Here is a 21,527-nt window from a genome sequence, read left to right as displayed (position 1 = left end):
ATATAATAACCAATATATAACCATTTTATAACCGAAACTGAAATTTGTGTTTCAATTTAGGTGTATGATAACAAATATATAACCATTTTATAACCGAAACTCAATATTTGTTTCAATATGAGTGGTTTCTATTATAACGTTTTTCCTTCGCCTGTAAACTTATGAAAAGATATGTAGATATAATATACGTATGCAAGTCAACTAGTTTGATTTCGTTGAAAATTTGTTTTTGTTATCGGCAATAACTCCAACGACGCCAATAAATAAACAAAAAGTTCTTATATTTAAAAAAAACATATGCTTTTTTGTATTTCATAATACATGTATGCATTAATGATCACCAGGGCGTATGAGTAACTTTGTGTTAAGTATGAAGTTATACATATCTGTAGTCGGGCGTTGTTTGTAGACGAGATGAACGGTAATCACTTATAAATAATAAAAAATACATATATGAGACCGTGTCTGACTGATTTCGGAGTTGGACGCCCCTGGTAGAATTCAATAATCTCAAAAAGTATTTCAGAGCAATAATGAAAGTGGTCATTTCTCTTATAAATATATTTACATATTTAAATATATACATATATGTATATATATGTATACATAATATATGTACAAATGTTTGTATATATAATTAAGCTATTGATCGATTCTGGGAATGTGTTTACGTAAGCTGAATTCTATATGAGTCCTCACCCATTTCCTTACAAAGTGTAAATCGTTTCATTTCAATTATTTATAACAATGTACTTACATTTATTTTTATCACATCTCTTGCATTTTTAATTTTTCCTGAGAAGAATAAAGATGCGACAAATGAAAAGAAATCACTTTTCACCACACTCAATGTTGCACTAACATGCTTATGTATGCATATTTGTGTATTCGAAATGTAAACGAAATGTTTGTTAACCATTTGCACTGCAAATAAACAAGCAGCATTAATCTTACATAACTCACAACAATTTATCAATTTATTTGTATTTATAACTACACTAATAATTATTTTTACTTTTTATCTTATCAAAGCACTGTGTGTTGTATGTTGTGATTGAATTGGCTGGCGGTTGCATACTACGGGCGCGAGATGTAGTGAACCTTCAGCAAAGGGTACAGCACATAACGAGGCAAATGTTGACGCACCAAAAGTGATGACCTACATTTAAACCATAAAATTTAAACCAAATAAACCACGATGCACAACTGCATACATAAAATTCTTTTTTATATTTTCAATGTAATTGCAACGCACACGCCACACACAACCGCACAAGCACTCCTGCCTTGGCATTGTGGGAAGGAAAAAGGAACAAATATAAATTTTATAATCAGCCACCGAAACTTTAACTCAAACATGACTCTTCTGAAGCAGTGGATTGATATTAATTCAATATCCAGGCGCTCGCCTTATAGACCCCATATATAACGGTTTTAATTGCCCCGTGGATGCGATACGACAACATAAAGCCATAATGCTGAATGCTACACGCAATGACGTCATTGCGCTGCCGTTGACCTATGCGAAACTGCATTGCCGCATTTTCAAAGCGCCTACACACACTCACACACATGCATACACAAGTATGTATAACGAGAGGTGTGGTGAGTATGGAGCGCCCATTCATCGACCGCTAATACTGCAGCAACATAAAGAATTGGAACACGACCTCGCCAACGTGAGGACACTGACCCAGTGTTGTACTGCGCAGAATCATGACAGAGGGGTGTAGAGACACACACCTGAAGACGCTACTGCTGAATGGGATGCACTATGGTTGCCAGCAAGGAAACAATGAGTCACATTACATACAAACATAGGTATTTGCATAGGTACATCACACGAATATAGAAATCCAAATATAAATATGTATATGTAGTTAAAACGATTTATAAAGCGATGTTGGCAATTGTACTTCAAGCACGATTTTTATTAGTCGTTGCCTTTCGCGTCCTCCATATTTCAATGAATAGATGTTTGATGATTGTTTGCTCGTCCAAACGCTATCAACATGTAAGAGCCGCTGCTCCTTTCATTCATGTGAGATCATTCATTGATCTAACACACACATCTACACATACATACATACATTTAACCGACAGTGTCGTTGATAGAAGCTCCCGTTCATTGCGTTGCAGCACGAGTGCTTCAGCGCGCTTGCCTTATTAACAAATGCCTGTGTATATTATCGAACTAGTAAGCACCTACTAATGACACTTGCTCTAGGGAACTTCAGGGAACTGTCCTTGCTTACATGCTCACTATTTATCACGAGAGAAATGCTGACTTGTTCATTTGCCTCATTTAAATATTATTTTTGTCATACTTATATAAAAGATAGTTGGAACCAAGTACAATATCATTCACCAGCTCTAGAGTTCCAAGCTTGAGCTTATAAGTAAGAAGGAGGTATCTTAGGAACTTCGCAGTTTCTCAGCACCCACTATGCTAGGCATTATTAAATATCTTGGTTTTGACTCTATAAGCTCAATGAATATTCTCTCTACAGGCATCTATGTACATCCACTTTGAAAGGACCTTCTCAGGTCAACGAAGTAGTATTTTGGTATGCTGTGGTCTTTCGGCAATCAAGATTGCAACCCGAGAGCTGCAATAAACATAATTCAATACAATGATTGCGTCAACAAAGTTCGCGAGGTCATTTCCCCATATCGCACACAGCGCAGAAATCCTAGGAGCCCAGTAAAGTGACGTGGCATATTGAGGACACAAAATAAGCTAAGCTCGTATTTATTTTTGGCGAGAGGGGAAAAGCAAATTAGGAACACAGCGCTGATGCAATGCTCAATGAATGAGCACAAAATCAATGAATGACAATATATATATATACATATATATATATATATATGTATGTATCTATATACATATGTATATTACTCTAGTAAATAGTATATATTGCATACAAGAAGCATATTTTCGCTGCATATATGTTGCTCAACGCTTGAATGGCATTCCAGTGCCTGTGTGAGTGTGTGAGCAACTGCAGCGTTGGCAGCGCCAGTGCCATTGGTATTGTGTCTGCGGCAAATGACGAGCAACTAGTCGATATAAGGAGTAATTAGGTCAAGCCGACACACGTGAGTGCCAGTACACGCTCAAGGCATACCAAACATGCAAGTATAAATAGATGTGTCGTAGTATATTATATGTATGTGTACTTATATGTATATACTTATATATTGGTCATGCTGCATAAGCTGCATCTTTAAATTTTATCAATCGCAGATTTTTTCAGGGAAGCACGCTCGGCCATGTACAAATGATGAATGAAAACCAACGTGTATATCGAACGCGCACATTGAACTCCTTGAATGAGGGCATCATTGACGCAGGCAAAAGTTGTAGCTCAGACTTCATTGGAGCCGAAAACTTTCATCATTATACCACTGTGGGCAAAAAATAGTAAGACTTTCTAATTTAAATGTCGCGCGAAAACCCATTTGTCGACATTTTTTTTCTTGGTTGGTATGACTGTTAGTGACATCTGTACCAAATGTCACATCAAACTAATCATCATCATGTACTGTCGATCAACATGTCTATAAAATAAAGGAATTGGTGCTGGAGAATTGACGATTAACAGCCAGAGATCTTACTGCTATCGTAAAATAATTTGAAAGGTCATTTGGGGCCTATGAAAGAAGTGAAAACATGGTTGGTTCCAAAATCACTAAATTTTTTCGGAAAACCGCTACGCGTAAATGTCTGTAAAACAATGCTTTCCGACTACCAAGATTTCATGAAACGTATTATTACAGGCGATGAGTATTGGGTCTATACTCATCACCCGGAAGCAGACGATCAATGGACGAATATCGTGGCAAAGGGGAGCCGAAGCCGAAAAAAGTCTAAGAAGGTCAAAAATCAAGGTTATGTCGAGAGTTTTCTTCGATTATAGAGATGTGGTGCTCTCCGAATTCCTTACGACCGGCCAAACTGTTAACAAATATTACTCTTTGAGTGACATGCGTCGTTTACGCGAAGCTATTCGTGAAACAAGGCCGGAATTATAGACCGGCCATCCTTGGGTTTTATAACACTATAATGCACCGTCGCTTACTGCATTGATTTTTTGTGAATTTTTCGCCAAATTTTAAACCAATATCGTGCGATTCGATTTTTCTGAAGTTTCTCAGAATGTGTTGAGAAACGCCCGGTTAACTTGGAGATTACTAAAATGAAAATCGCTTCATCCTCTTGTTTGATAATTAGAGAGCGAATTTTGATACAACAAGGCAACAGGCTTTGCTCTACCATCCGGACAAAGGTAGAATCCGGATTTTTTAAATTATAATGACGTCAGAGGTGGGTATATATGTATGTAAATCGAAAAGTGGCATCAGTATACATGCTTTTAGAAACTGTGTCAGCTTGATATACAGGCAGCACTTGCATATGTACATACATACATATATGATGCTATGACGCTTACCGCTTTGCAACAAAATCGCCTGAATGCCGAGTGTATGGGTGTATGTGTGTGTGTATTTATGTACTAGATGCAATCTATGTTATTTTCATTGAGAAGTGGCGAGCAAACGCACCGGCGTTTATGGCTGGCCAGGTAGTCGCCATGAGTCAAAAATTGCTTTTTGAGCAAGCGTCATCACTCGTACGAAGCGCCAGCGAAAGTAGATCAAGGACTTAGCTGCGCTTCTGAAAATACACAAAAAGCAACAGATTCTTAGGGTAAATTGACTGCAACCAAAAGCGTTTTTATAAACTGCAATGAAAGCGCTGACAAAAGTCCTTAATGAACGTATGGGTATATGCAGCTATAAATAGACTGAATACATATTTCCGACAAAGAGTGTACATAACCATTGAGTTGGAGGTGCATGAACCGTTCACACACTCTTGAACTTTTGCTCCAGTTTTACGCGTTCAACACTGCTTCAGTGCTGCATGAACAACGGTATTCGTTAGTTACCTTCCCAGCTCCCAGCAGCTGCACTTTTACATGCGTAATCAGTTGCCTTGAATGAAAACGCCAGCTGAAACGGAACTGCCTGCCGCTCTTTGATTTTGCTTCACGGTAAACTCGCAGGATATGAAAAATGGCGAGGGTCAACTGCAGGCGCAGCAGCAACAGCTATTTTCATACAGAGTAATTGAAGTCAATGTTTGAGCTTCAGCCTTTGGCTATTAATAAATTGACATGACCGCTTCGCACTTTTGAATTCGCTGATAGAGCAACACTTCAATATGCTGTTGTGTGATTCCTAAAAATCGTTGTCATATTGCCTAATCAGTGGTGTCCTGTGTTTAAAAATCGGAAAATCTTAGGCAAATTTCTTCCAATATCAGGTTTCGCAATGATTACAGCTCTCATTGCTTTTGTCAAATTAAAAAATCATTTACCAAAGCCATCAGCACGGCTTAGAAGGCAGCAGTCGTTTAGTGCTTCCAAGTCTGGGCTACTTTCGCAGATTTTTACAAAAATCTTCAATATGTGCTGTTATAAAACCTGTCTTCATTTGTTTCAAATTGAGGTGCTCCCAAACCCTGTTTTCAGCAACAATTTCATTCAACGCAAAACCTCACCAATGAAACCAAATTTTATTTTTTGCATTTAATAAATATTTTATTTCACTCATTTATTGTGATATATATTTAATATGGACCCAAATATATTGAATGAACATTCACTATAAAAAATGTGTAAAAAATTGTTTTGCATAAAAAGTGTGCTTTAATTGAATTTCAGATTTTCTTTAATTATACACAATATACCGAAATAAATAACAACTAACGGCCGCAAAATTAATTATTAAATCAATGCTAATTAAATAAAAAGAAATTACAATTCTTCAAGGTGAAAATAACAGAGTGCAAAGTGAAAAGAATTACAACAAATACTGCATGCATGTTGTTGTTGTTCGGCTTTCCACCGCAATTATTCGACTGAAAGCACATTTACATTTCCAGCAACTTATCATAAAAATAAAGCATAAAGAACACAGGGAATACAGACATCGGCTACACAGAAGGCTTTTGGAGAGGCTTGCGAAATGAGAAAGTAAAAGCTACAAACTTAATTTCATTGACAGTGATAAAATGTATTTTGTTTTTGCTTTTGTTTTTGTTTGTCTCTTAATGTGTTGCGCTGTAGTTGCATATTGATTATGTTTATTTTCTTATTTTTTTATTCTTTCGCCATTTTTTTGCGTGTTTTCAATTGTTCTGTTTGCAGTACATTTTTTGTTGATTTAATTTACTACTTTTAAATATGGTGTATGCGCTTTGCTTTGTAAGCTTATAAAATTTCGAAAAGCTTCTTCAGTTCAACCATGAGTGACCAGTCAGCCTTTATTAGATCATCGCGGAAATAGTCCTTGCAGGCGTCGATGCTTTGACGTGATATCTGAAAGTTGAGAAAGAGAGAGCAGATGATTCATATTAGTCGAAATAACGGTTACGAAGATATCTATCAATAAGTAATGCAATAAGGAAATGGCAACAAGCAGAGCGTGTGGAATACATTGGAGTAAAAAATTCGAAAAAGTATGAAGATATAAGTATACAAAGTGATTTTTATATAAAACCTTTACGAAAAATGTTTAAAAACATTCCAATAAAAATGAATCTGAGAAAACTGAAATTAGAATAAAATTTTTCCTTGAATGTGTTATGACAAAAAAGTACCCGGAAATAAAAAAAAAAAGTAAAGCACAAAACAGCGTCACCAGATGAAATACACTTAAGCCAGCGACTTTTCCAGTCCTCGAAACACTTTTCATAAGCACTTTTAGGGATGGCTTCCAGCGAATTTTATTTTATCTTCATACCCAAAGCATCATTCGAACGGACTCTATAACACTTGCCTGCTAATTTTCAAGCACCACATCCTTCATTTTTTTTTAATGTTTTCAACAGTTGAAGAGATCGAAGGTCGTCCATAACGAGGCATGTCTTTAACGAGCTCTCGACCGTCTTTGAAGGCTTTGTGAAACTCACTCATATTTGGCATAGTAATTAAGAACAGTCCTACCAACTTAGCAAAATACTTTTTTTGAAATGTCATACACCCCGGGAATTTAATTACGATTTCCGGGTGCTCTTTTGTTCAAATATATATTTAAGACACTCGCTTTATAAACATTTCCAGAAAACCGAAAAAAAATAATTTTACTTTCCTACACTTGTATCTTCTTTATCTACAAAATTGTTCCCCAAATAAGCTTTAATATGATAAATGGCTTGCTCGTAAAGACGCTACACTTTTGCAAGTCCTTAAAAGTTTTTTCGGATGAGTTTTGACCCTTCAGATAAAAGCAACAAATACTAACACAATTGAGGTCATATCGCAAGTGTCGTTGAGGTCACAATCAACTAAAAATAGCATCCACTCAACCCCAAGCGGCAAACTCAGCGTTGGCTACAACAAAATTTTCATTCAACAGAATAAATAACGAGCGCAGCGAGTTCCAAAATCTAGGTCAATTCAGCGACTGCAGCGCATACAAAAAGCGCAGGGGTGGGGCGCTTAATATGCAAGTGCATGCGCTGCGCTAGGTAAAGAAGACTAAATGCAATAACCTGAAAATGGGTTATTGCAGAAAAGCTGCCGGCTGGAATGTCAACGACCGGCTGCAATAAACCAGAAGGTGACCACTGACGTCAGCGACGTTGAACAGCAAGTGGAGCGGCAAGAGCACAGCAGGGGCGCAATGGAAGCGGCCACGAACCGGCAACGGCGAATGCATTTTGTTTGCCAAGTTATGGCCCATTCACACATACAAACGTACACACATACATACGTGGGCCAAGTGCCATGAATGAAACGAGGACAACGACTGCAATTGCACAAAGTGACTCAAGGCTTATCAGGATTGGCCTAGGCGTAGAGCAGGGGTGAGGAGTGAGATCGTAAAGGACGTATTTGGTAGCACTGAGAATTGTGGGCTCAAATATGTACTGCATTACCTACGCACACGTGCATATTGCACTGTAAATCAAACTGCCTTTGATTTATAGTTAAAATCTGTTTAAGGTTGACATCCTTCCATCACTATTTTTAACACAACCTTTCCGCTGTGACGTTTAAAATAAATTCTGTAATAAAATAGGGGTTTATAACGAAATAACGGTAAATAGAAATAGCACACCGCGGAGGCAGATATTTTTGACTGACGCATTTACTCATGTATTTATATAACTCTTCAACGCCGTTAACCAGCCATAAAACATATATTTTACAGAGACGTTGAGTGGTCCACACGGCAATCAGTGTCAACAATTTTTTATTCACATTTGCTGTTGTAATATCAAATTATCTTATTCACAATAAAGAAGACATTTCACAAGAAAGAAAACGGTATAAGCGCACATAACGCGGCAGATTGGCTATGACGTCGCCTTTTGTGTGGATACAGTAAGCATAACCCCATTCAGGTAATAGGCAAACATAGGATCTACATTACATAAAAATAACTCGAAAATCCTTCAAACCACTCTCAACAGTGACATGCAAAGGCATATACACATTTACATAAACATATTTACATATACTATACATATATGTTTACATATGTGTATTACATATTTACATTAGTGTGTGAACTTGTGGTCTAATTCAAGCTGCTATAAATAGAGAGTCACTGCGTATGAGCAACCTCATGTTTTAATGCTTTGATATTAGAGCTGAATGTATGTATATATGTAGTACACACATACATATGTACACATATGCGGTAACGTGGGTATTTATGTAGACGCTTTGAACTCTTCACGCTTCAATACTTCTGTGGAACTGCGTGATTATTAGGCTATGGGGAAGGTCGGAGAAAAATGTGATGAAGTTTCGGTTGCACGGTTGGTAAACTACTCTTTACAAATACGAAAGGTTTCTTACAAGAATGTGATATCGCAATTAGGAAAGTTCAGTTTGTATAGCAGCGATATGCTTTAGTGTTCCGATCTGAATTTTCTCAAAGATTGCACCATTGCCTTAGACAACAATCCATACCAAATTTCGTAAAAAGTGAGCAGCTTCTTAGGGAAAAGTACGAGTGAAAATTTTCAGATAATGGAAAGTTTTATCCCACTGCTTTTTTACCTATTCCATACACCCTGAGATGTTTCATATTATTTACAAATTTCATGATAAAACGATAATTATTCACACATTTTTACATAGAAGGGTGTACTTACCTTGCTCACAAGCATATCGTCCGCGTCGAAATGACGCCCGAACATTTTTGGCGATTCACCGGGAATCGGCTCGATTTTTATGCAAATCTCTTGTCCCTTTCGAGCACTTTCTATTTGCTTGTGATTGGATTCGATGGATGTAACAATGCCAATGTCAACAAACTGCAATGAAAGAAAGAACAAAAATTTAGTGAATACAATATTTGGCAGACTTCATCTTTAAGTTAATAATGAAAATAGTTTGGAATAACGTAATTGTAAATGTTTGAGATCGGTTAAAAAGTTTCCATCTTTAAGTCCTGTAAAGCATAGTTATAGTTCGAGAACTTCACACTTGCCCAAATCGACTTTTGTTGTTGTTGTTTTGGATAAGGATGCATGGATTTCTATAAATCTACTATCTAATACTAATCAATCATTCTGATTACATAACTCATGTATAACCAAGTGCGCTTCTTTCTCCCAATCTAAGAATGTACTTCTTCGAGATCCATCCAAAGACTGATCTTCACATCGTATCACACATGTTAGGACCGCAGCCTTCGCCGCCATCTTTTGATATCATCTGAGTGATGCGGTAAAGAAACACCATGGTCGATTCTGATGCGAAGAAAATTAACAAATTATTCATGAATAAACCCTTACATTCACCTAAATTGACATTTTGCTGTGGTTTTTGGTCTGGTTGTATCATCGGTCCGTACTTTTTTCGAAATGGAGCTGGTGACACCGTAACTGTCAATGGAGAGCAGTATAGATCGATGATAACCAACTTTTTATGGCCGCAGTTGCTCTTGCCAACATCTGGTTCCAACAAGACGAGGCTGCGTACCACAACCGGATTATTCCAAAAACAGTTTGGAGATTCTATTATTTCAAGAAATTGTAACATTGAATGGCTTCCAAGATGTTGTGATTTAACACTATTAGACTACTTCATGTGGGGTTATTTGAAGTCATTGGTATTTAGCAATAAATCAGACTCTCCTCAAGCGACTCCATACGACTTGATTTAGTGAAAAAAGTACTCAAGAATTGAGTTCATCGAAAAGTCTTTTCAATGACGATAATATTGACGTAAAACAACCGATTATAGATATGTGCTGTAAAATATTTCCTTCTTTTGGTTATTTCACGAGCGCCTCACATAGTCCCAACACAGAGCTTCCTACTATGAGTAAAAAAATATGAAAACTTTGTTCATAATTTTAAAATTCTAATTTTATACATCAAAATCTATATCGCGCCCCTCAAAGTAATCCCAGTTGGCTCCAATACACTTGTGCCAACGTTTTTTCCAATCCTCAAAACAGTTATTAAAGTCAATTTCCGGAATAACCTGCGCGTAGCGATTCACGGTTAATGCCTTCAATTGACTTTAAACTGTTTCCCCGGAGCCGTCGTTTGAGTTTGCTGAATAGCCAGAAGTCACACGAAGCCAAATCAGGCAAAAACTGTGCCTACGGCACGATATTGTTTGAAAATTTGGCGAAAATGTCATGAAAAATCAATGAAGTATGTGACAGTGCATTATCATGATGTAAAAGCCAGAACTTGTCAGCTTATAAACCTGACTACTTTTTACGAAAAGCTTCTCGAAAACGACGCATTATGTTCAAATAATAATTGACCTGGAACCAATCATGCTTTCACTTTTCTTAGGCCCAAATGATCTTTCAAAGTGGTAATCTTCGATCCTTTCGATATTCCAACGAAGACAGTAATCGTTGATTCTCAAGCAGCAATCCCTTTATTTTGTTGTTGACGTCTTGGTCATCAGTTGATGTTGATGGCCGTCCTGGACGTGGTTCGTCGTCAACGCGTTCCAGACCCTCTTTGAATAATTTGTACCAATCAAAATCACTTGCTAAATATTAATTATTTTGATGTGACATTTGGCACAGATGTGACTGACAGTCATACCAACCTAAAAAAAAATATTTCGACGAACAGTAGTACAATGATGTACATCTTCGAATCATATGAAAATTAACGAAATGATTAAAAATCCTAAAACTTGAGCATTGAATGAGAACACATAACTTTGCGGCTCCATCGACTAGGTTAAAAGATTTTATAAGCGCGCGAAAGTGCCGCCGTCTTCGTGGATGCCAACAAATGTGTTTACGAATCAAGTACAATGCACTATATATAGCACACTATATAGAAACAGGAAGTCACCTATTTCCTGCCGATGATGTCAAAACGGTGAAAACTTAAAAAAGTCACACACACGCGCTCATACGCACAAAAGTTAGCAGTAAATTTTCCAATAGTAGTCAATACTTAGTATGCATGTCTTAGCTACATTTATTAATTTCTACAAAATTGAACATTAGAAAGTGCATTATGCTGACAGGTGAGCACAAATTAATGCCGCCTAATTACCGAACCCACACTTGTGCATGTATGTATGTATGAGTGCATTTGAGTTAATAGCAGCAAATAGCGGTTGAAAGTGCAGCTGCAGATTTCTGCCCAGTGTCTGTCTGTGTTGACAGCAAACAAATTTATTTTTGAAGTGGGCATTTCACGCACACACACACAAGTTTGTATGTATTTGGGATATGAACGTGCGCGCCCACATATCCAGCAGACGCACATTCAGTGCCCACACATGCCTTAAATATCACGCGCACTCGCACGCACACACACCCAAGCACGAATGTGTCTTTTGGATTCTGAAAACGCTGGCTCCGCGTTCCCTTCATTCATTCATTTTTTAGTTTTACATTTTTATTTCTTGACCGAAAATCTTGAATCAATTTCATTTTTTTCCCGTTTATTTTTGTTTTTGCATTGCTTAAAAATGATTGGAATTGAACGTGTGTGTGTGTGCAAATGTAGCAATTAGCTTGTGGGTATGAGCTTAGTAGAAGCTTTGTTGGGAAAATTTACGACTAAATGTGTCGCTTCACAAATATTCAAAATTTCGAGAATGAATGTGTCAAGAAGTAATAATAAGCAATTTTGAACGCGCGTTCCCCAACATTGGTACTATGCCGTTCATTTTCAAGGCGTATGAACATAGTGCGATGTGCGTCATAAAACCAATTAATAAGTTAAATTAAACACTAAAACACGGCAAAACCGATAACTTTTAAGAAACTATGGACCCGCTTTCGAACTGATTAGTTTGTTGCATTTCCTACAGGGTATGCTCATAAACGTCTTTTGCTTGTGCATATTTTCGTATTCTTAAGCGGCCGCGTTCATAGACCGGATGTCGTCTATTTTCGAAATCCATTCACATTCAACAACTACAACACAAAATATCAAACGACCACAAAAACGGTCAACAAAATTCATTAAAAAATAAATAAACAGCAAAGAACTTTTGTATGAGTCAACGCAATCTTGAAGGCATTGACAAAGTTTAGATTCTCGTCTGGTTTTTCATTTTGGCCATCAATGAAATTTATGAGCCTTGGAGGATTACTAAAGTTGGTGTCTAGCTAAATATTCATAAAATTGTGTGGACTTTTTTCTCTTGTGCTATTCTTAAGCGCACAGATTATTTGCTAAAATAAACTCTGCGGATATTTTTAAAATAAAAATCATTATAAATAGCGTGGGTGCCGAAAACGCAATCGAAAATCGAGTGTCGTAAAGTTTCCATTTTTTCGCTCACATTCATTGATGAAGTTGTTTTTGTCAACAGGAAGCACTAAATTAAGGCTTAACTCCCAGAAATTTCGTTAAAAAACGAGAAACCAATGAGAAGAAGTAGAGACTGCATTTGCCGTTTTTAGGGGCAGACAAATCAGTCAACAGCTTGTGAAGGCGTCCGATTGAGTGTTTACTGCATCCGACGGCGAGCAGAAAAAGGTACGAAACAAAAATAATTGAGATAATGAAAACATGCACGAAATAAACAAGAAGGGAAACAAAAAAATCGAAGGGCCAAACGTAAAGAATGCCAAAGAATAAAGGCAATCAAATCTAGTTGGCACATCTGCATTAGCAAAAGGCGAAAAACAAACGTAGAATTCACTAAAAATGGTGGTGGAAAAAGTGCAAAAATAACAATAATGTAACTATATTGCGATAGGCCATGCGACAGCAGCAAGCATTTCTAAACAATTCGTTACTATGAAGATCAGCCGCAAACAGCTTTTTGCGAAATACTTGCAACAGGCGGAGTTTCTCTTTATATCTTCCTCTTTTTTATAGTAGTAGTCGTTCTTCCTTTTTGGAGATTGCAAGTGTAGCCAGGTCATTTTTCGTCTGGTCTTTTTAACGGAGTGAAGGTTGATCGTTGTTCGGCGAGAGATGTCTTTACTTCTCAATTGCCTGCTCAGTCAGGAGGAACATCTGAGTAAGGAGTAACATCGAGACTGACGTTGTTGTTGGTGTTATAACTGGTTTCAATATAGACGAAAGTTATGACTGTCAACTGTCAAAAGTGAGGTGGGTGCCAATGCACGAGTACGACGACTGTTTGTTTGATGACAGGAGATATTTCGTCTTCTTCTCGTTCACTACCAGAGTTATTTGTTGCGCTTCTTTATTCAATTTGGAGAAACCAAAACTAACGTCAATTATATCGAAGTCGCACGATAGAGATTCGCCTTGTCTGAAATCTCGTTTGGTATGAAACTGCTCGGGAGAGATCATTCCCGATCCTGACGGAGCTTTTGATAATGCTCAACGTCAGTTTACAGAACCATATTAGTTTTGCGAGGATACTAAATTCAGACATAGCGGCATAAAGGCAGCTGCTTTTCGCGCTGTCAAAAGCAACTTTAAAAACACGAAGAGGTGGTGTGTGGATCCAAGATTTGGCGCATGGTGAATATGTGGTCAGTTGTTGATTTTCCGGGCCTGAAGCCACACTGATGAGGTCCAATCAGTTTGTTGACAGGAGTTTTAATCTTTCACACAGTACGAACTTCTTCATGGTCGAGCAATGGAACGTCCGCTCATTCGTCATAGATTGGAGAATGGGATTCCCCATCTCCTGATGTTAAGCTGCATTCAGCAGGCTGGAGTAGTGTTCTCTCTATAATTTCAGTATGCTTGGGACAACAGTCAATAGATCATCTCTGGGAACCTCTCTCTGGAAACCTCGTGTTATTCGCCTCATCTTTTCGTAGATTTTTCGAGAATTACTCATGTCGGCCAGTTTGTTAAGCTCTTCGTACTCACACATTTCGGGCTCCCTTTTTTTGTCGGCAAATGTGTCTCGCTTCCATCTTCAATTATCGGTATCTATCCCATCCCGCACGTGTTGTGGTCGATTATAGTGTTGGAAGGTAGGCAGTCTTTTTTATATCTTACTTGTAAAATATTATCATATTAAATATGACACATAGATGTAGGTTATTGTGACCTTTTATTCGAAAAACTTACTAAAAGTTTCTTTCAAAAATTTCACCACCAACATCTAAAGTAAACGTTGGAATTTTGTTTAATTCAACGTCGAGACAAGGAGTTTCAGCTTTTTAAATAACACACATCATACACAAAAACGAAATTTTCACTAACATTCTTCGATTAAAAAGTGCTTAAGCCTAAATGTATTGCGAATCAATTTGAATCTTCAACTGAAAGTTTGTTTGGTGAGATGGCATGAGCAGATTGATATTTTGAAGTGAAAATATATGAATAATCTTAAAAACAAAAACAAAAAAACAAGTCTGAACAAAATCTAAATCTTCTTTTTTAAAATTCACTCACGGCTCGATTAAGCACGGAATAGTTAGTCTCCTTTGGCAAACCCCAAATCAGCCAATTATTTTAACTCCGTCAGACATTGATGGATCACGTCTGCATGGATGCACAATCGTTGGCGAAGCAATCAATGAATTATCGGATTTTTGATTTATATGCGACTTGACAAAGGATATCTACTGACACAATATACAAAGCGCATGCGCAAACAACCAAATTCAACTCAATTTTATGCGTTAGTAATTACGTAGAATTAAAATAAACAACAAAACTAACAATTCCTTAATACTTAGTTATTCGCAAGAAACCAAGCGGACGGCGAACGGAAAGAATAAATTAAACGCAATGAATCTACGCAGCTTTATTTCAATGAATTCGACAGACTCCATTCACGCGCTCACACAGACCCTTTGTTAATTACGACGCTGGCACGCCACGCCATCGAAATCCTCAGAATTTATGAATGAAAGACGAGTAAATATAACAAAGTATGAATGGGCATTAGCATACCGTACAGAGACATATGGCATATGTACAGAAAAAGTAAAAATAAAGAGAAAACAAAGTGAACAAATCCGAAAATAACAGCAATGCCAACAGCCGGCGTGACAACAGAGGAGCGGAAGGCTAAATGAAGAACGAGCGTAAAGTAATGAAAAAAAAAGAAAACCGGAACAAGTAATTTTAATAAACCGTTCCGGAAGTAAAGCAGTCACATGCATTAGCTGGCAGTAAGACAGACGGACGACCAGCAGGCAGGCATTCTCAGTGAAAGAAGCGGGCATGCGGCCACAGAACGAGCCGGTTGCTGAAAGGGGCAGCTGCCGCATAAGGGCGCATATACACACACGACTGCTTACACGCCGCACACTACAGCCATACATACATATAGTACATAGGTATGTACATTGTTCAAATCATTCATTCATTACTCATTCACTCAACGCGTCGCCGCTGCATGTGACCTAAATTAAGATTATTTTTTGTATGTTTCTCCTTGCTGTTTAGCTGCGCTTAGGTAGAACATACCACTTCACAGCTGGAGTCGGAAGTAGTTAAAAATACTTCCGTTTTACATTTGCCTAATGCAAATACCCACTCGAGGCGGCACTAAGCAGCATGTCTGCAACGCGTCCCATTTGCTTTCACTCGAAGTCGAAGGCCGACCACTTGAATGGCAATGTGCAAGGGGATATGTGCAGTTACGCATTTGTGTAAGTGTTGGCGGCCGTCGTATGTCTTTTTGTTTACAGAAACAGGAAGGTTTCCGCTGACGTCTTCCTTTGTTCTGGTTTGCCGTTGTGCAGGATTTTATGCCATGACACGAAATCGGCGATTATTTTATTTGTGCATTAACTTGCCAAGACTCCTATATAAATATGTATAAGCAGGCTCTGAGCGGCTGCTGCATGTGCATAAAGGGGATTATCTCATAAAAATCGACGCAAACACGTTCGTGTCCGATAAGCATATTTAATTTCGAGTTGTGAATGAGTGTTAGATATGAATTGAAAATTCGTTATTTTCTGCTAATTTTAGGTATTACCGTTTTATATATTCTAGAACGTGCTGCATTTCGCTATAGATAAGATTTTATCTTTCTTCATAAAAGCAAGACATAAACGTAAACTTCAGCTGCACCGACGCTATAATACCCTTCATAAATAAAAAAGGAGAAAATGACGCGTCATGACGTGTGCAAAATTTCAGTTCGATAACTTACAATCTGAGGTACGAGTTCGCTTATATACAGTCACACAGACTGATAAACGGATATATCTAACTCAACTCAACGTCACGCTAATCATTTATTTACTCATTTTATAGGATTTCCGACGATTCCTTCTGTGTGTTACTCACTTCGTGGTAAATTCAGGGTATAACAATTATCACGTCAGGGTTGACCCTAAATCGATGGATCTCATTTGAACAGGTTACTAAAATCATAAAATCATTATAAGGACTGCGTCGAATAAAATTGTCCGTTACAAAAATGAAAAAATCTTTTAAACCAGTTGTCCGATTTTTATAAACTAAAATATTTTATTAAAAACATTTATTTTAAATTTGAAAAACTGAAGAATAAACCAAGAATTATGTGTTATTAATAAATATTTTTATTTTTTCCGGAACCCCGTCCATTAGTGTTTTTTATAGTAGTGTCCGATACTCTCATAGCTGCTGAAGACCATTTTCTTTTAAAATTTTGAAGGCCTTTGGTCACTTTTTTTGTTGCCTTCATCTCCCTTTTTGCTAAAGCCCAGTATCTCTCAATCGGCCTTAGTTCTGGACAGTTAGGTGGGTTTGCTTCTCTACTTACATAAATCACTCCATTCCGTTGAAACCACTCTAAAGCTGTTTTGCTATAGTGACATAAAGCGAGGTGGACACTTCATGTTGGCTTAAAAATGGGAGCAATCTCTTTTGTAAACATTCCTTCACAAATGTATATTTCGCTGTTCATTGTACCCGATGAAACGAAGGAACTGTTCCTTTCGCCACAACTGAAAATTTCCTGCCACACAAGAAATTTCTTTGGAAATTTTGTCACCTTTTTGGCTTTGAATTTTTCAGCAACATTTCCTCGAAAATCGGCTGTATAAAATTCCTGTCCAGGTAGCTGAGAAAATTCCGCTAAAACGTAGGTCTCGTCATCCATTATGCAGCATCCGAATTTTTTGACAAAATCTTTCCTCAGCTTCTTAGCTCGTTGTTTTGCGGCTTCGTTTCTATCCAGAACTTTCTGTACCCAATTTCCTGCCCGAAATGCTTGGGTCTTTCTTGAGAATGGTAACAATGTTCTTCGCCTTCTCCCGATCATGTTGCCCCGCCTTTTTACCAGAACCTTTCTTCCAGTCATGGTATTCATTTCAGAGCTACTAAGATGGAAAAAAATGTAACGGACAATTTTATTCGGCGCAGTCCTTATAACACAAAGATTCCAATTTAAAATGCTTAGAACAATCACAGGTGCACCATGGTACATGCAGTAATGAAAACATTCATAAAGATCTTGATATTCCTATGGTAAAGTAGGAGACAGAGGACAGCAGAAAACATCCAAACCCATTGGCTAATGCCTTGGCAAATTCCTGCAATCAAACAAGTTTAAAAAGAAGTGATCTACCAGCCTTCTAGAGAGCAACGTTCTACCTAAAAAGCTCAACCCCATTCTTGAGCTTCTTTAGTTTTAAATAGATTTAATATTTGTATACATATTGTTAGGCTTTACCAAGCAGATCCAATCAATACAGAAATATTGAGAAAATTTGGACAGATATTTGTCTCTTGTGTTACCCAAAAACTCCTAATTCATAGACCGTCGTAGCGAGCTTAGCAGTTCTAAAACAGACATACAACTTCAAATTTTAAAAATAAAAAAAAAATCGGAAAGGCCTGGTCAAGCAATCGCAGAAAATGATTAAAATATGCCCCCTCAAAGCATTAATATCCTATCTCCATATTTTTTTTAAACCCGCTCAAGGAAATTTTTACAAAAATAAGTATCGAGAGTTTATCAAAAAAGAGATAATTAGTTATTCTTTAACCAATATTAAAGGTGATTTTGGGAGTAATTTTGAAGAGACTAATTATAATAGTTTATACTAGGTATCTATACCATTCTAAAGTTTAAGACGAGATACAAGTACTACTTATTTCGATCAGTATTTTTTAACCTGGTATTAACTACACCTTTTCAATGATTTTTCCATTATTGTCCATTTAAATGCATTATTTGAGAAAGTAAATGAGGCTTAAGTGTAATTTTCTCTATCGCTCACAACGTACATCCCTTCAAAGAGTTTCCGTATCGGCTCTGGCCAGATGTAGCATCAAATCAACAAATAATTAACGCCACGTACCTACATAGTACATATGAGCAAACATATGCAAAAGTGTTGAAATAGCCGAACTGAAATATGAAGAGCCTTAACATTTTCAGTTTAAAGTCACAGTGAGAGTCCTTTACTTCTTGCTCAATCTCGGCCATTGACGGCTACCTCTTGCATGTGCCTAAGGTTTATTCAGGTGTCAAATGGCTGTTGCGAATGTGTCATACCCTACGGTTCAAAAGCCATTGTACCGACAAATTGCCAAGAGGTAGAGCACTGATTATGTGAAAACTTAACCTCTTGAGTAGAAATGACAAACGTTCCGACCGGACTGTAAGCCAACGGTCAACGGCTACTAAATTGATATTGCAGTACACAACACATGTTTATAACGTGTCTGCATGCGACGTCACATACTGCACGTGTGTACGTGTGCGTGTTGAGTGTTTATTCAATCATACCTTTATGCTGTTTTGGTGTCAGTTTACTTTGTGTTTTTGAATTGGTTGTTTTAAGGGAGAAAGGTGACACTGTCATGCTACCTGAAAAATTTGTGTCAACAACCCTGAAATTAATATATGCTGTTGTTGCACCGCATACAGTTGTGTATAAGAAAAATGCAATGCAGGTAAGTTAACATGGACATATGTATGTCATATTTACGGGATAGAGTTTTTACATATATTTCATTTAGAAAATTAATAATAATTAATTGAATTTAATTTACTAAATTTTAACTATTGCAAAGTGTTAAAATTTTTTTGTTTCAATTTTGTGGAGTAGTTTTTGTATATCATAGATTAGGTTAGGTTAGGTTAGAAGGCTGGTCGAAGTAGTCCTTTGTGGAGTCATAGAAAAGAAGAACTCCTGTATTCGAGCTTATAAATTAGTCAAGAGGGAATATTAAGTTCTTTCCACCTCATCTTCTTCCACACAGCTTCCGCAAATGGAGTCTGGTAAGATTTTCAACCATACAGCATGGACGCCATTAGAGCTAGCATTACTGAGGGCAGATCACTAGATCTCTTTCGATCGATCTTGAGCCAAAAGGCTTTTACGACAGCGCATGTGCCGATGGTGGTCGATCCACTCCCATTTTACCTTCCCTCAAGCTTTGACACAGCTTACTGCCCCTCTTCTCCAACGGCTTCTTTCCACCTACAACTCCCTCGTCGGTACATGGGCAGAGAAAGAGCCACCAGAGTTCGGTTTGGCGACTCCATAATCCAAATGATCCGGTATGAAGTCAAAGTGTGTAAAGATATCCCAATGTTCAGATACGTTTTCTTTTAAGAACCCAGATTCTCCTAGTCTGATAGCAACTTTAGCAGCCATACACCTTCCGACGATGTCTACGGGCACTATGTGCAAGATGGTGTTAAGTGCCATGGTTGAAGTGGTCCCTAGTGCACCACGCATTCTGATAAGCCGCCCGTTGAACGTACTCGAGTTTCTTTGCAAGTGTGGTCTTTTGTAGAGCCCTGGTGTCCTACAGCCAAATGGCCACTTTCGGTGAGGGACCTCACCTTCTGCCAATGACTTCTCTACAGCAAACCATTAGGGTTGTTAATTTCAATATTACAGTTCTTAAAAAAAAATCATAACTTGTTTGCTAACCAATATTGTGCTGTGTTGTGAGCTGATTCTCTACAATTTTAGCGCACGCGACTGTCTAAGCACACTTACTTATGAAGCGGGACTATTTTTTCAGACATTGTATTATTTTTGAACTCGGAAGTGGAAGTGGTTTACTGTCCTTTAGCTCACTTGACCACCTCGTCGCTTTGAAAGAGTCCTAATGTTAATTACGGATATTAAAAGTGGTTGGCGAATTGACTTCCTTGGGAAAATAAACTCGTTAATCAGGAAGCGCAATGTGGTTTTAAAATGTACTTCTGGCATTCAATGAAAGGGTAAGTTCCACGCCAACGATCAGATTTAAACGACACAAAAAGAGTTGTCGAAGAAATATTGCAAAAGTTGCGTTGAAGACAAAGCATCCGCGGCTTTCTAAGCTTAACTAGCGATTATGTTGCTCAACACTCACCATATCCATATAATAACTGCGCATGATCAACGAAGCCTTGCCTTATTAGAAGTGATGAGAAATACATAAATGCCTTCAAAATTATTATAAATTTAAGTGTGCTGTATCTTTAGTTGCGCTTCTAGAATTAATCCCCTACAAAGACGTGCTACTTTCGCTCTCGCATTTTTTTACGATCTGCCCGGAGATAAGCATCTATCTATTAGAAGCACTTGGATAAGCAAATCTATCGTTGATACTGGAATATTCGCAACTTGACCGAAAACCAGTTTTATACAAAATACAAAAACAAAGCCACAAGGTGAGTGCTGAGGCCGCAACGTCGGTAATTTGCAACAATTTCATGAAAGGAAATTGCATACACATATGTAATGAGCCCGTCTTCAATAAATTGACGTGAATATCCTGTTCGCCAAAGGAAGAAGGGAGATGCCTGCACATCTGCGCATACATATGTGCTCACCGAGACAGGCGTATGTACCGATGTGTCCACATAAAACCTGAAAATGCACTCAGCTGATATTGACAACGAAAGCCAACAGGTTATCAGAACTTTGGAACAAAGTGCTCCCGCTTATGCATGTTCCTACACACAAACATACACAGGTACACAGCATAACATGGACATATGTGAGCATCTAGCGTTGGCCAACGACAAAGGCACAGAAGCTCCGACCGGATAGCAGCGCAGTGTGGATAATTGAGGAAGCTATAATTACGTTGCGTTAAATGTGAATCCGGCAGCGACAGCGACAGCAACAGCGCAGTGGCAACGGCTGTCCGACGCAGCGAAAGGAAC

General features: G+C 37.8%; 1 protein-coding gene across 1 annotated transcript in view; it reads right to left on the bottom strand.

Moving 5' to 3' along the window:
* Positions 1-6,097: 6,097 nt before the first annotated feature.
* The window catches only part of LOC120778471 (eukaryotic translation initiation factor 5B), a 55,749-nt gene continuing 40,319 nt past the window's right edge, over positions 6,098-21,527 (bottom strand). Inside the window, exons 8-9 of the mRNA XM_040110282.1 lie at positions 9,176-9,337; positions 6,098-6,386 (exon numbers count right to left, since the gene is read on the bottom strand). Of these exons, the coding sequence (XP_039966216.1) occupies positions 6,279-6,386; positions 9,176-9,337 (270 nt within the window). The 3' untranslated portion in view covers positions 6,098-6,278. The remainder of the gene's footprint in view (positions 6,387-9,175; positions 9,338-21,527) is intronic.

Source organism: Bactrocera tryoni, chromosome 5, assembly GCF_016617805.1.
Source record: "Bactrocera tryoni isolate S06 chromosome 5, CSIRO_BtryS06_freeze2, whole genome shotgun sequence".
In the NCBI taxonomy this organism is placed as follows: domain Eukaryota; kingdom Metazoa; phylum Arthropoda; class Insecta; order Diptera; family Tephritidae; genus Bactrocera; species Bactrocera tryoni.
Note: the sequence above shows the minus strand (reverse complement) of the source record. Positions and strands in the feature narration are given on the sequence as shown.